This window comes from Mustela nigripes, chromosome 2, assembly GCF_022355385.1.
Source record: "Mustela nigripes isolate SB6536 chromosome 2, MUSNIG.SB6536, whole genome shotgun sequence".
NCBI lineage: Eukaryota > Metazoa > Chordata > Mammalia > Carnivora > Mustelidae > Mustela > Mustela nigripes.
This window is the reverse complement of record NC_081558.1, coordinates 24,637,405-24,653,417: the sequence shown is the minus strand read 5'-3', so window position 1 is coordinate 24,653,417 and position 16,013 is coordinate 24,637,405. Positions and strand designations below refer to the sequence as shown.

The 16,013-nt window shown below is 36.9% G+C and overlaps 1 protein-coding gene across 7 annotated transcripts in view; it reads left to right on the top strand.

The window, feature by feature from the left end:
* The window catches only part of ERC2 (ELKS/RAB6-interacting/CAST family member 2), a 915,738-nt gene that overhangs the window by 369,085 nt on the left and 530,640 nt on the right, over positions 1–16,013 (top strand). For all 7 annotated transcript variants that reach the window (XR_009402378.1, XR_009402376.1, XR_009402377.1 and 4 more), the window contains one exon: positions 13,988–14,155. Coding sequence is in view for 1 of the 7 variants with exons in the window: in XM_059389982.1 (XP_059245965.1) it covers positions 13,988–14,155 (168 nt within the window). In the remaining 6 variants the exon portion in view is untranslated. The remainder of the gene's footprint in view (positions 1–13,987; positions 14,156–16,013) is intronic.

Below are 16,013 nucleotides of genomic sequence, written 5' to 3'. Positions count from 1 at the left end.
TTTTTATCATATATCATTATTTATATGTAAGTGTATACTATATATAATTAATAGGCTAAGATATGAATTTGAGGAGTCTAGCTTAAGAGCCTCTCTATATAGCTATTACTCTTAATTGGCTTTGAACAATGTATTAATAATATATTAGATAAAGAGTCTTGGCATTTATAATATGTACCACCATAAATAATTCTTCAGGAAAGATTGTGCCCCTGCCTTCTCCTAACTGCAGCATTTCTGCCCTGAGAAGTGGTCAATTGGAAAGGCAGATGACCAGTTGATTTCCTGGGAACTCTGGGCCTGATTGTATTTATGTTACTCTGAGCTCCCCAGAATAGTCAGTGGGATGCCCTAGTTAACTTAAAACTGTACTTGACTAATCTTAATTTAATCCTTGTTTTTATCACTTATGTAACTGAGCATATTGTAGATATTCAACAAACTCTTACTTATTTGCTTATGTGTTCTTCTGGAAATATTCTATGTACACATAAGCACATATTCTGTCATTCTAAGTTGGAAACATTATACTGGAACTCACATTGCATTTTATATTTGGTTTTTGCAAATATTTTCTCGTTTGCCTTTTGTCTTTTTTCATGAAGTCATTTTCATTTTTATTTAGTCTTATTTATATATCTTTTCCTTTATGGTATTTTTCTCTTGCTTTCCTTTATGGCTTTTTCTCTTGCTTAGGAAGTACTTCTATAGAGTATTCCCCCACTTATCTGCAGTTTTCCTTCCCATGGTTTCAGAAATTCAGTAGGAGCCTAATGCTGTGTCAGAATGCCTATGTCATTCACCTCATTTCATGTCATTATGTAGGCATTTTATCATTTCATATCATCACAAACAGAAGGGGGTGAGTATGATAGAAAAAAATATTTTGAGAGAGGGAAAAGGAGAGAGACCACATTCACATCAGTTTTATTATTGTATATTGTTATAATTATTACATTTTGACATTAGTTATTGTTGTTAATCTCTTACTGTGCCTAGTTTATAAATTTTATAAACTTTATCATAGGTATCTATGTATAGAAAAAAGCATAGTATATATAGAATTTGGTACTATCTGTGGTTTTAAGCATCTACTGGAGGTTTTGGAGCAAATCTCTGCAGATCAGAGGGGACTACTATACTTTGGAAATAAAAAGAAGAGCCCCCATAATTTTTTGTAGAATTTTCATTGTTTAAGTTTTTTACATCTAACTCTTTATTAGGAATTTATTTTTGTGATTAGGAGTTAGTTAAGTCTTTATTTTTATTATTTTTATAAGTTGATAGTCAGTTTTCAGTCTATTAATTAAATAATCCATATTTTCTTTATTGAATTCAAATCTCACTTTCATCATATAGTAAATTTCCATAAGTATGGGGTGCCTGGGTAGTTCAGTTGGTTGAGTGTCCAACTCTTGATTTTGGCTCAGGTCATGATCTCAGGGTCATGAAATTGAGCCCTGCATAGTCTGCTTGAGGTTCTCTTTCTCCCTCTGCCCTCCCCCTGATCTTCTCTGTCTCTCTTTCAAATAAATAAATAAATCTTTGAATTTCCAGAAGTGTGTGAATCTATTTTGGATTTCCTCTTTGTCTTTCTGCGTCAATGCAAAACTCATTTAATTACCAAAGTTTTTCTTTTAAATTTAACTTAGTTTTTTTCAGTGCTCCAAGATTCATTGTTTATGCACCACACCCAGTGCTCCATGCAATATGTGCCCTCCTAAATACTCACCTCCAGGCTCACCCATCTCCCCACCCCTTCCTTCCCAAACCCTCAGTTTGTGTCTCAGAGTTCACAGTCTCTCATGGTTCATCTCCTGCTCAGATTTCCCCCAATTCATGTTTCCGTTCCTTCTCCTTATGTCCTCCATGTTACTCCTTATGCTCCACAAGTAAGTGAAACCATATAATAATTGACTCTCTCTGCTTGACTTATTTCACTCAGTATAATCTCCTCCAGTCCTGTCCATGTTGATATAAAAGTTGGGTATTCATCCTTTCTGATGGAAGAATATTCCATTGTATATATGAACCATATCTTCCTTATCCATTCATCTGTTGAAGGGCATCTTGGCTCTTTCCACAGTTTGGTGATTGTGGCGATGGTTGCCATGAACATTGGTGTACAGACAACCCTTCTTTTCACTACATCTGTATCTTTGGGGTAAATACCCAGTAGTACAATTGCAGGGTCATAGGATAGCTCTATTTTCAATTTCTTAAGGAATCTCCACACTGTTTTCCAAAGTGGCTGTACCAACTTGCATTCCCACCAACAGTGTAAGAGGGTTCCCCTTTCTCCACATCCCCTCTAACACTTGCTGTTTACTGTCTTGTTAATTTTGGCCATTCTAACTGGTGTAAGGTAGTATCTCAGTGTGGTTTTGATTTGAGTTTCCCTGATGGCTAATGATGATGAACATTTTTTTCATGTGTTTGTTAGTCATTTGTATGGCTTTGGAGAAGTGTCTGTTCATGTCTTCTGCCCATTTTTTGACATGGTTATCTGTTTTTTGGCTGTTGAGTTTGAGGAGTCAATATGTTTTCGTATCTGGATCACTCACTTTCAGACATCATAAAAGTTTGGGGTTGGTAATGACTTTAGAGGCCATTGAACAAAATTGTATTGGTTTATAGAGGTGGTACCTGAGTCCCTGAGAAGCAAGTGATTTCTGCAAAGGCCCCACCTTCAAGTGCTAGCAGAGCCATAAATGAACCTAGAAGCAGCCTGGTGGAGTGGATGTTGAATCAGAAGATGGGACTTTAATGCAATCTACTGAGCTAGCTCTACAGGCCCTCAGAGCTTCAGTGTTATTACTTGTAAACAATAACTCCTTCACAGGTGGCCCTGAGGAATGCACAAGACACCCTGGTGCATCACACTATGAGGTATATACAACTTGAAAATATTCAGTTGACTCTGAGCCAGGGCCTTCTGAGTCTAATTCAGTGGTGTGTCCTCAACTCACCACACTCAAACATTTCATATCTATGCCATGACTTAAAATTTCATGGCTAAAAGATACTCAAGAACAATCTTTCCTAAACACTTCTGAAAGATATTATGTGTTCTTAGAAAATCAAGGTTTTTGTGCTGAAATAGATGCAGGAAAAGGCAAGTTAGGTAAGATCTTAGTTATGGGATGTCAAAACTTTAGTAGATTAATTTTTACCATAAATTAGGAAAGCTAGCCACATTTCCCCAGTTAGCTTGATCATGGAACACATCTCTACTCCTCCATTTAATATTTGCACATCAGCCAGGAAGATTTCAAAGAATAAATACTATTTACTTAGAGCAGTTTGTTTTACACTTGAGAAGAAAAATAAATTTCTTTTAAAAGAAAAAAAATGAAAAGAATGCTGTCGACACTCAGTATTGCTTAATGTAATAATTATTACTTTTGTTACTTAATTAGGCACAAAGAGAAGACTAGGCATGCCTATAACTTACAGATCTATGAAGCCAAATCAAAATCAAATGAAATGAAAATATAGGGCCAAAGTGTATAAAATTTAAACTAATGATATTAAGTTTATTTGGAAAAAGATTATTTGCTAGACATTAATTTATGCTTGATATGAATATGGTGCCAACCACTATGGCTCCGGTGCTAGTAAAGGAGGTCAGCATAGTGGTGTTCTGTGTGATACCCTGTTTTCTCAGATTGCTGTTTCTGTAGTTCTGATGAACCTCTTGTTTGCATGGCCACCATGATGTCTGATGGCAAGGATTTTAAGGGAACATATCAGAGAAATAAGAAGTCCTTCTGTGCTTTCTCCATTTTACCCCCAAAGGAATCTTAAATGCAAACACAAAGGCAGATACTGAAATCTTTTAACAATTCTTGCTTATAAGGAGTTATTTTTTGATCCAGAATAAATTAATTTAACTTTTGACATAATCGCCAAAAAGAAAAGACAACATAAAACAATTCTTTCTTGTAGCAAACTAATGTATCCTGGATCATAAGTGCCCATCCTTCTGGAGTCTGGGTCTTGATTTGAGCAATATGACTTTAAAATATGGGTTTAATTATCCTCTAAATAAAATGACTACAGTTCCTAATTTCTCAGTCATTGACAAACATGTCAAGCATACCTAGAAGGTGATTACTTATCTGGATTCATTGAAAAGCACTGACTTTGCGATCATAAAATTATTACTTAATCTAGGTACTAAATTATCAGTGATTTTAGTTCTTTGGGCTTCAGTGATAGTTTACAAAGTTCATGGCATATTTAAATAGAAACAGTATTTTAAAATTTCATGTTAAAATGCATCTTCTTGTTTAAATATAAAGTGCTTACTTGAAGGGAAGGTGCAATATGAATGATACATGGTGTTTTCTTAAACTTGTTTTTTTGATAATAGTGAATGTTTTGAAGATGGGGTTTTTAAATGTTAGGAGGTACTAAGATTGATAGCTTTGCAAATTGGTTTTAAGTATTTTGAATTTATAACTATCATCATGTTGCAAAATAACATTGACTTTGGAATGGCTTACTTCCTTTTGTAGTAATTCAAAAATATTATGACAGCTATAGTTTTATAGTGAGCATAAAAACCAGTGAGGTAAGTTCAATGAGGTAAGGTTAGTGTTGGAAGTTTTATTAACAAAAACTTTAAGTATTAACACATGAGTTACAATTCCCATGTGTTTTCAGAAATTTGCTGGAACTGAACCGAACATTAAATTTTGAACTTTGGACTAGTCACTTAAAACCACCTTATTTTAGTGTAAGAAGTAGCCAAAAACTTAAGTATGAAAACAGCTTTATAAAGTTGGCTGGATTATTAACCCACATATGATACAAATTCTTCCATGTGGGTGATATGAAGCACTCTTAACCAAGCATTGTTTTCTTCAAGTAGGTGGCATGTGGGTCTTGAGTAAAATTTTTTGACAGGTAGGTAAGACAAAATGCATCTTTACAACCTGAAAATCTCAGCTGTGTTATTAACAAGCTGGTGATTGTAACTTAACTTTTATAACTACAGCATGTGGTTATACAATACTAAATATCCCTGAATTTTAGTTTTTTCTATTGAAATAGTATAAGGGCACAGACTTATAATTTAGGAGAAAGGTATATTGTGAATTATGAAGCACTTTATAATATAGCCACTATTGTTTCTTTTTGTGCTATCTAAATATCTTAAAATATAATATAGGTTTTTTGCCTTTGTCAAATGCATAAGCTTTTGATTGCTAAAGATAAGCCAGCCCACAGAAGCAGAACCATGTAGTCCAATTATTCCCAGTCATTATCAATCTACTGACTGAGTGATCAATATGACAGTAAATACATCATTGACATTCCCCTTGAGGAGCTTAAGGGCATAGTAGAAATGACCAAATCTCTTGCTACTCATAACTGTGTGGAGAAGAGAGACCTTAAAAATAAAGATAAAAAACAAGGAATATTTTTAGGAAAGGGATATCTCTTGGTTTTCAGTGGTATTGATGTCATCATTTTACAAGTGTTTATTAACTTGATTTCAAACTGTTGCTTTTAAGTGGGAGTTAAGTTTAAATGGGCAGTAGATGTCCTAATTAGTCTTCGGGAGGAATATAAATAAAAGTACAGGACTGCTTATCCATACATAAGTTAGACTGTAGTTCAGGTTTATTTTTGTCAGGGTCTTCCAAATTATATAGCCACTTACCTTTTGGATGTTTCCTTGCATCTCAAACTATGTGTAACTTAATCTCAGACTCTTGTTTTCCCATCCCTAAGTCTGATTCTCCCTAATCTTTCCCTGCACAGGCAATAGTTGCATTATCCAAAGAGTTGCTTCAGCCAGGAATTATTTTTGATTCCTTCCTTCCTTTCATCCCTATACATATAAACCCTTAGTTCTGCCAGCTGCCTTCTGATTGTAACTCAAAATATGTCTCAAGTACAGGCTATGACTTCCTCTCTGTCACCTCCATCCTGGTTGTGGCAGCTACTGTCTCTCCTCTGGTTGACTGCTGTAGCTCCCTACCTGTTCCCAGACTCCATTCCTGCCTCCTGTCTGTTCATATAACAGCATCCAATTGTTCCATGCATGACCAATAAAAAGACTGTTTGGCCTTTAATAATTTCCATGCTTTCTGGTTCAACAAATTACACTATATTTACCTTGTATGTTTCTTGCTACAGATCTAAAATTAATCATTTCTACCATGAAACTGATTTCTTTTAGTGAGGTCTGGTTTTTAGAGACCACAGTCTGGGCATTTTGGGTAGGTGTTCATTGACACGGAAGTAGTCACTTTTTCTAAGCTGTTTTTGTTTTAAGATTATTTATTTATTTACTTATTAGAGAAAGAAACAGAGTGAGAGAGAGGGAGAAGCATGAGTGGAATAAGGGGCAAAAGGGAGAAGCAGACTCCCTGCTAAACAGGAAACCCAGTCTGGGACTCGATCCCAGGACCCCAGGATCATGATCGGAGCCAAAGGCAGATGCTCAGCTGACTGAGTCACCCAGTCTCTCCTTTCTTAAAGAAGCCTCTTTAATGGACAGAGCTAGAAAATAATTTTTTTTTTAAGATTTTATTTATTTATTTGACAGAGAACACAAGTAGGCAGAGAGGCAGGCAGAGAGAGAGAGAGACAGAAGCAGGCTCTGCACTGAGCAGAGAGCCCGATGCGAGGCTCGATCCCAGGGTCCTGGGATCATGACCTGGGCCGAAGGCAGAGGCTTTAACCTGCTGAGACACCCAGGCGCCCCTAGAAAATAATTTTTTAAAAGAGAAAATACATCATCTGTTCATAAAGGTCAGTGAAGACCATTTAGTGTTCTAAGATTACATAGTAGAGAGCAGCTATTGGTTAAATATACCATTTTACTGAATACCAAAGTGTCTTTCCAGGTTTGATTTACATTAGCCGATATTTGCTGAATCATGAATTTTTATTATTTTGTGCGCATACAAGCACAAACATATACATTTTCACCAATAAACACAAATATTCACAAATCAGCCTTTTGTCATTCCATTTTTATAAGTATTTTATGTAAGCTTTTAGATTTTATATTTGTATTACTTCCCACTTATTCTAAAAATTGTGTTTACTGAGGATACTGACATAATAATTGTTTGCGCTCCCTCACCTCCAACTTTACGAATATATGGTTCAATAAGTCATAGACCTGATGGCCTTATTAAAAAGTTGTATGTCTAAGCTAGAACAATGCCTGATACAAAATCAACTCTTAATAGTTATTAAGTGAATGTGTATTCTAGTTATTAGATATTTTTTTAAAAAGCTCCTACAGAGGAGGATAACCCAACCAAGCATAGTGTAAGAGATAGATATAACCTCATCTATATAGCTGGTGTTTGGTGGTACAGCTGCTGAAGGACATTTTTTCTGAAAGGTAACTTTTGCTATAATTAGGATTGGTATAAAAAGAGTTTTTAGAAAGCAATGATTATTCTAAATTCTTCTCTTCAACAAGACTCCAGGAAGACTGTGCTAACAGAATCACCAACCAGTTAGGTCATTGACAGTTACGTGGTTCTCAGGGTTCTCCTGATCTCAGGATCAGGGGTGGTTAGACAAGAGGACTGTAGGATTCATGCCCCATGACCTTGCCTTTATGTAGTACTTCACAACCTCTCAAAGTGCTTCTTCAGGTTCCTAAGGTCCATCCTTTTGAGGCCAAAAATGGTTTACACTAGCTGGGTCAATGTGATGATATTTTCTGGGTAGAGTTCAGCCAACCTTGTTTGGTCCAGAATCCACCCTAAAGCATTTTTATGCAGGAGATATTGAAATCTAAAGGTTGAAACTTTTGTGCTTACTAGTCATAGACTTGCACTGTCCAAAGTGATAGCTATGAGCCATATGTGGCTATTGAACACCTGAATTGTGGCTTGTCCTAATTCAGATATGTTGAAAGGGTAAAATAAATGTTGGATTTTGAAGAAAAAAGAATGTAAAATACCTCATTAATATTTTTCATATTGATTAGAGGTCAAATAATGTTTTGGATATAGTGGGCCAAATTAAATACATTATTAAAAGTGATTTTACCTGTTTATTTTCATTATTTTTTTCCAGGGCTACTAGAAAATTTAAAATTACAAATGTAGCTTACATCATATCTACATTGGACAAACCATCTCAAATCTTGTTCCTGGAAGAGTAGGAGTACTTGTGTAGCATTTCTAGCCAATCTACACATCTCAAACACCACTCACATCACCAAGGAAAAATCACTCCTCACATCAATTATGTTAATTGACCAAATTTCAGGTGTTCATCAAATATAAAGAGTATCTTGAAACTTTTGGTAGCTGACTATGGCATGCCAGCTTTTAATTAAAGTCTTTCATAGGCTAATTAACTACCCCTAGAGAATTTATTTCCAGTTGGGAAATACACCCATCCATCCACCCACCCTTAAGCCTCTACACACACACACATTATACAGTGTATGCTGAAATATTTTAAAGTAAATGACAGACAATATAACACCATGCTACTTGTCAGAGCACAAAATCTTATTTGCTGAGTCTCCACTTTTCCTGAGGACTGCTGATTAGCAATCTTTATTGCATTCCTACAGTATATAAATCACTGGGTTAGTAGTTGTAGAAAGCAGAATAGTATAATAACAATAGCGAAGATTTATTGAGTGTTTCTAGGTGCCAGGCACTGTGCTAAGTGCAGTACATTTAATTTAATTTAATCTTCAAAATAACTTGATGAAGGAGGTATTGTTATTATCCTCATTTTGCTTCTAACACCTTACTGTGTTCCTGAAATTTGGAAGGCCTATGGGTAAGTCCGTGGCCATTACCATGGGTTGCTTGAACATATATATTTGTAATGCAGAGACTTTTGCAAAACAGAGTTGTCCACTTGGGCCACTTGACTATACAAATGGAAGTTCAAACCAATGTGCTTCAGAGTATTCTTCCTCTTTGATCTTTTTCTCTCTGTTCCCAAGATCTTGACATTTGACCCTAGCGTCCACTCCCCAGGGTTCCGCTACTTGCTCCATTTAGTTCTGTCCTTGCTTTCTGTTTTTACCCCCCTTCTTTGGATTTGGGGTGAAAGCCTAGGGGAAAGTAGATTTTGAGGTTTCTTTTAGGTTTATAGCAATTTCTAAGACCGTTCTAGTTTTAGGGTACCCACTCCTTAGCAAAACCAGTGGAAATTATAATAATTTTTGAGTAGTTTGACATATGATACTGTAAATCCAGCCCATGTTGAGGGTTGGGGATTACAGCAACAGAAGGTAGGGAGTGACCCTGCTTCTCATGGTCACTTGGATCTAGATTTATGGGGGTTCTACCATCTTACAGCTCTACCATCTGGAAAATGTAGCTTTCAAGATCTCTGAGTAAGGGAAAGAATGTGGGGATGGATGGACAGGAAGTGACATATGTCACTTCTGCTTACATTTCATGAATAAAACACATACCCCTATCTTCCTGCAAGGGGCTGGGAAGGGAGATCTTCCCTGGGTTCAGGAAGGAAAGGAGAATTGGATATGAGTGAGAACTAGTGGTTACCACAATAACAAGTTTTCGATTTTAGGTTATTTTTAGTGTTTGGGTCTTTGGAGGCTGTGTACAACTGTCTCCCCATTTGAATGATTGCAAGTTGAATCAAATTCAAATATACCCTTAATCCAAGTCTGCTATTAGGAAAAACAAACAATCGAAATTTTGAATGTGAAATAAAACTATATTGGGAGTTTTGTGAGTGTTCCAGTTTCATTTTCTTTTAAAATTGTTCTTTGTGATAGTGTGTTTATTCAATTCCTGAAGTGTTGTCAAGTAAGTTGTATTTAATCTGCGAAAATTTTCAAGTGGCTCCTTTCCCCTCTCAAGGGTTTAAAAAAAAATTTTTTTTTTATTTTCTCAAGTTTTGCTATAGTATTTTAGGATTGAAATGAACCGTTTGATTTTTTAAAAATTATTTATGGCACATCAAGTAGCACTTGGTTTTTGGTCACAACATTGAAACTGTTTCCGAAGCCTATGCAAAATACAGCAGAAAGGTCGGGAAGCTTCTGTATAGCACTTCTAGAAACATACCTCACTATTGGAACTGCTTATAATTCCTGGGTGCTGACATAAAGATTAATAATATTTAACTCTGATTTTGGCAATTTTTGCCCATTTTATTACCATGGCCCTTTTCTTTCAAGTTAGTACCTGGAGCTGAAGTGATAACAAATATTTCATTTTTTATACTGCCGGATAAAAGGTTAAATTTTTCTAAGTTACAAGTGCTTACACACACACACACACGCACACAAATACACATTCAACTGGATCAGAAGGAAATGAGTAATTCTCCTAAAATGAAAAGATTGTCCTAGTTTTAACTTTAGGTGACTAGTTCCCATGCGGTTAAGTCATATGTAAAAATTGGAAATTCAGCCTATGGGTCTTTGTGTGCTGACTATATCATATAGTTCTAATTTTCTTTTGTTTTTCTGGGAAATGATGGTGCTCTTTGCCTTGCCAAGTTTTATTATTGAGTCAACTGCCAAAGTTTAAGAGAGAGAGAGTCAAGGCCCTTAAAATTATTTGGTGTTGAGTGAAGAGACAGAGAAAGGTATTTCATATTCCCAAACATTTTAACTTTTATGTCTCTACCTGATGTTGGAATATAATCTAACCATCAAGGCTTTTCTGATTCTTTTATAAATGATGTACACTGTTGAGTGAAGTCCAGATATTTGTGAGGAGAACCCAATTTGGAAATACATATTCAAATTTTTAATTGACCGTATTCTTTCTTTCCTAATCTTCCCTGTATTTAAACTTCTGTGTATCAGGAGGCCTGTGTGCCTGCTTGTGGTTTTGCACCATCTGGAAGTTAAAATTGATTTTTAGAAATGATGTCATACTTGCTTACTGCAAACTGGGCTAATGTTGGTTTAGAATTGGATGCAGTTCAGGTCAAAGTTTTATTTTTAAAAAAATAGACCCTTAAACCTCATGTCTTGATTCTAAGAGACTGCAAAGCTATAAGGGTAGGCTGAAGTGATTGAAGGTCATGATTAAAATTCCTCTGAAGCTAATAAATGCATTTGGGTGCATGGAAAATAAATTCCCAAACAGAAAAACCTTAGCTGGCACAGGCTGTTTCCTACCATGTAGAGTTTGGGTGTTGTGAACAATGTGTTGATTGTGGCCATCCTTACTTTCCATCTTACTCTGGAGAAACATTCTTACACCTAGCGTTGTGTCTCTTCTAGGCTCAGAAAGATGTGGCAGGACACTAATAGATCACTTGTGGCGAGAAGGCACAGTAAATGTTAAGCATATTATTTATCATACAGAGTGTCTTTTTCTAAACTCTCTCCAGCACCTTTTACTACCTCCCGTGTTGTAATTTATTTATATCCCAGTTTTGAATGTTGAGTGTTTCCTCTACTCCAGATATAGACCACCCATTTTTGACAGCTAGAATGCAGGACTAATGGGACCACAGTTTCTTCTCAGATTCACATTGAGTCCTGGTCAGCCTGTGGAAGTCTCTACAATTGAATGTAACCCCTTATAGCCACTACAGCAGATTCCTTAAACATCTGATGGCCATGCCTCTTCTTATGTAAGGGCCATAGAAATCTAGGGGCTGGGAAGTGAAGGGGATATTCATGTCCTGGGGATCTTCCCTTGACTAAATGAAAATTCACGCCAGCTGCACTAAAGCTTAAGCATCCCAGATTCTCAAATGACCTATCTTTGTTTCAAGTCCTCTCCATCTACCAAACTAGAATAACATCTCTTTGGGGTTTCATCCTATCTGGCAAAAAAAAAGAAATGCGATTTTTAGTTTATACATAAAAGATGGCCTCCAGATTATAGTAGTGGCTATATCCCCTTCACTTCCCAGCCCCTAGATTTTTATGGTTCTTATCTAAGAAGAGGCATGGCCATCAGATGTTTAAGGAATCTGCTGTTTCCACCTTGTGTGGTCACAGAATGTCCATCTTGTCTCATAATGTGGTCAGGGTCCTTCTACCAACCGGGCTTCAAGCATTTGTTTCACCCCTTCCCTTGCTGGGATCTCCTTTCTAGGAAAAAAACTGGAAAAACTCTCTACTCATCAACTTCCCATCACCCTTGACCTTTAGAAACACAACTTTAGGGGCACCTGGGTGGCTCAGTGGGTTAAGCTGCTGCCTTCGGCTCGGGTCGTGGTCTCGGAGTCCTGGGATCGAGCCCCGCATCGGGCTCTCTTCTCGGCAGGGAGCCTGCTTCCTCCTCTCTCTCCACCTGCCTCTGCCTGCTTGTGATCTCTGTCAAATAACTAAATAAAATCTTAAATTAAAAAAAAAAAAAAGAAACACAACTTCAGTGCTTCTTTCTTGGAAAGGGGTAAAAAAGGGAGCTTCTACTCTGATAACTTTATTTCTTTTTTTAAAAAAATTTTTATTTTTTAAAAATATTTTATTTATTTATTTGACAGTGACAGATCACAAGTAGGCAGGGAGGCAGGCAGAGAAAGAGAGAGAAGGAAGCAGGCTCCCTGCTAAGCAGAAAGCCCTAATGTGGGGCTCGATCCCAGGACCCTGAGATCATGACCTGAGCTGAAGGCAGAGGCTTTAACCAACTGAGCCACCCAGGCGCCCCTGATAACTTTATTTCTTTCCTAATGTATTCTACCTAAGACTGATTCTTGCCTTTAACATAAAAAAAATGACAGGCACTTAGGGGGTTCCAACCTTTTTGTTCATAGATAGGGAAACTGAGGCTGGAGGGCTGGTAGGGGAGTTATTTGTCCTGATTCTCATAGCTAGATAGAAGCAGAACCCAGCCTAAAACCAAGGTCTCCACTCCAGTGTGCCAAGTTGCCTTTTGAATTTGTGTCCTGATAGAATTTATATATCTATTTATTTTGGCTTATTATGGTATTCCTGCCTCTTTTTTCTTTTTAAAATTTTTGTCTTTTTTTTTTTTTTTTTTTTTTTTTTTTGTGGTCCAAATTTTATTTGCTGGTAGCATAAGAGACAAATTCTCAACAAGACTTGTGACAAGATGCAGCAGACTCCTACTTACCCCTATCCCGTTTCTTCTTCCCCAAGACAACCTATTTCAACTCTTTTTGCCTGGTTATTTTGGTATTTCTAAGTAACATGCTTGCCTCACTACTTCTTCTTCTTCTCCCCCCACCCAACATAATTAAATTATTATTATTGTGTTTGTTTGTTTTCATTATGTTCAGTTAGCCAACTCACTACTTCTTGATTGTTGCTGTAGCTACTATCCATCAAATTGCTGGTATGGACGGTGAGGATTAAATTCTCCCATCACCCCCAAATCTCACATTACCCACATAAACTTTTTTTGCACTTGGTCTTTGGAATATTAAGTGTGAAAAATAAAGCTTATGTTTCCTCATTTTATTTCTGAATTTGAAAAGCAGAAATTGTAATAATCTAATTTTTGAGCCAAGATAGAAATAGGAATTTTTGTCTCTTTTTTGTTTCTTTAATATTTGGAAAGCAGTCTTTCATAACACTGGAGAATGGTCATTTCCATAGCATTTCCTTCCTCTTGGCAACCTGTATTTTTCTAATGCAGGAGTCTTTCTCTACTTGTCAGTCTTGTTCTTTCAGATGTCTGTGGCATGGCTCATTGTGTTCTCCATATTCTTGGAGGGTGCTGCAGAGCCCGAGCAGGGTTGTGCCCTCCCCGTACAATGGATTATCAATGTGCTTTGTTTTCCAGCACAATGGATTATCAATGTGCTTTGTTTTCCTTAACAGGGAGACATACTACTATTTCATAAGAACTTTTGATTTTAAAAAAAGCATCACTGTTCAGATACACACACAATGGGACTTTAAGGTAAATACAGGCTGTTAAAACACATGGCATTGAGATAAGCATGAGCAATGGTAGGACCATGCTGGGCTGAAAAGGCCACACTGCTGCCCCGCTCCCTCCCAGGGCATGACTGATGGTTACTGATGACCACTGTGTAAAACTGCCCCCTTCTTTCCTTTTCCTGACTTCAGGTAGATGCGCTGAGGTTACGACTGGAGGAGAAAGAATCTTTTCTCAATAAAAAAACAAAACAGCTACAGGACCTCACGGAAGAGAAGGGGACACTGGCTGGAGAGATTCGAGACATGAAGGATATGTTAGAAGTGAAGGAAAGAAAAATCAATGTTCTTCAGAAGAAGGTGAGTAGTTCACATAAGCCCTCTAGCTTGGGAATTGGAATCATCCATGTTCTGTCATTTCAGAGAAATTTTTGAGCACATGGAAGAGAAGAAACTATTTTTTTTTCAAGTTTTAGATTAGGAAATATAAACTTTTCACTTACTGGTATTTAACTTACTGTTTGTTGTATCATGCCATTTTTAGCATAGCCTGATGAATTTTCTATTTGATTACCTGAAAACTAAATAATGATGATTCTTTCTATATTTTCCAGCTTAAATATAGAGATAATTATACAAATTTAGATATACATCTAAAATAATTACAAGTCTGAAAAGTTAGTTATTTTTTTCCTTATGGAGAGTTGAGCAATGTATTCTGTGGGTCGTTAAGATATTGTAGATGCATTTTTTTATTTATGTATGTTTTAGTACATCTTACTCTTGTTGAACCCATACTGATTTGTATGTGTGTGTGTGTGTGTGTGTGAGTGATGACTATTGTTTACCTCTATTACTTAATTGGAATCAGTGAGACAATATATAATAAGCTCCTGAGTACAGTCACCTAACACAGAAGACGTTTGATCTAGCTAGGGCCCTTCTTTCCTTTTTTCCCTCAGCAACTCATTTTCTCTGTTGTAAGGGATCCAGATTTGGGGAATACACCCTGATTTTTTTTTTTTATTCCCATTTTCTACCAGCATTGAAACGGGGTAGGAACCGGTGGTGGGCAGGAGGAGCCAGCTGGCTGGGACACTGCCATAAACAGGCATGTTGCTGGGCACCCAGGCTACGGCTGCTGACAAATGAACTCTAACTGGCCCCTCCTTCTGGTGTTATTTGCCACTATCATCTCCCACCTTGTTTATACTAGCAACATCCTAGCCATTTTTTGTTTCCACTCGTACCTTTCCTATAGGCTGTTCTGAACATAAAAGCTAGAGTAGGCCTTTAAAACAGTTTCTATCAGTCTGATCAAAACTCTCCAGTCATAGTAACCACCTACATAATTTTGGAAAATGAAAATCATTCACACTTTATTGAGAATTTCTGGATGAGCATGAAACCAAGCCCAGGGCTCTTCTGAGCATGGGGTCTTCCCTGTGCTGCTATAGAAGTCACATGCCCCTGAAGCAACCCCCAGCCCCTGTGGCTTCCATCCTCACTCTCAGGGTATTGGTGATCTGATGGATCATATTATTAATTCATTTCTGTTGAAATCTTTACAGACAAGGCTTGGTAATTTGATCTTCCCTTTGCAGCTCCAGCTAATTGGTACAGATGTGTAGAAGAGAGCTCAGAAGACATGACCAAGGACCCTTGAATCAATGGGGCTGTCAAAGGCAGATAGGACTAACAGAGAGACAGAAGGGCCATTCTTGGGGCAGGTACTAAGGATTCAAAAGAAAACTTTTCATTTAAAATCCCCAACAGTGAATAATGATGAAAGCTGACATTTATTGAACTTACGTTGAACACTGTATGCTGGATACTTTGCTATGCTCATTATATGCAATGTTGACTTATTTTTTTTTAACCATAATCCTTTGAGGTGTGTATAGTTATTAACCCCAGGAAACTGAAGGACACTGAAGCCTATGGTAGGCTTGCCCAAGGTCATGCAACCTAGATGCAAGTTTTTGGTTTTTTGTCTTTGAGAAAATAGAAAAAAGTGGTTATAACAAGTTGAGAAAATAAGCCTAATTTTCCTTTGGACCTCAAGTTTTATGATGATACCAGGTGTCAATCAATGAAGAACATCACAATTGCTTGTTTTACAAGGAGTTGAGACTAAGTGCTCTTATTCTTGAGGAATAAATGACATTGATGTTCTTGGTAAAGAATTTGGGAGGGTACTTTCAATGCAAAAGTGGCA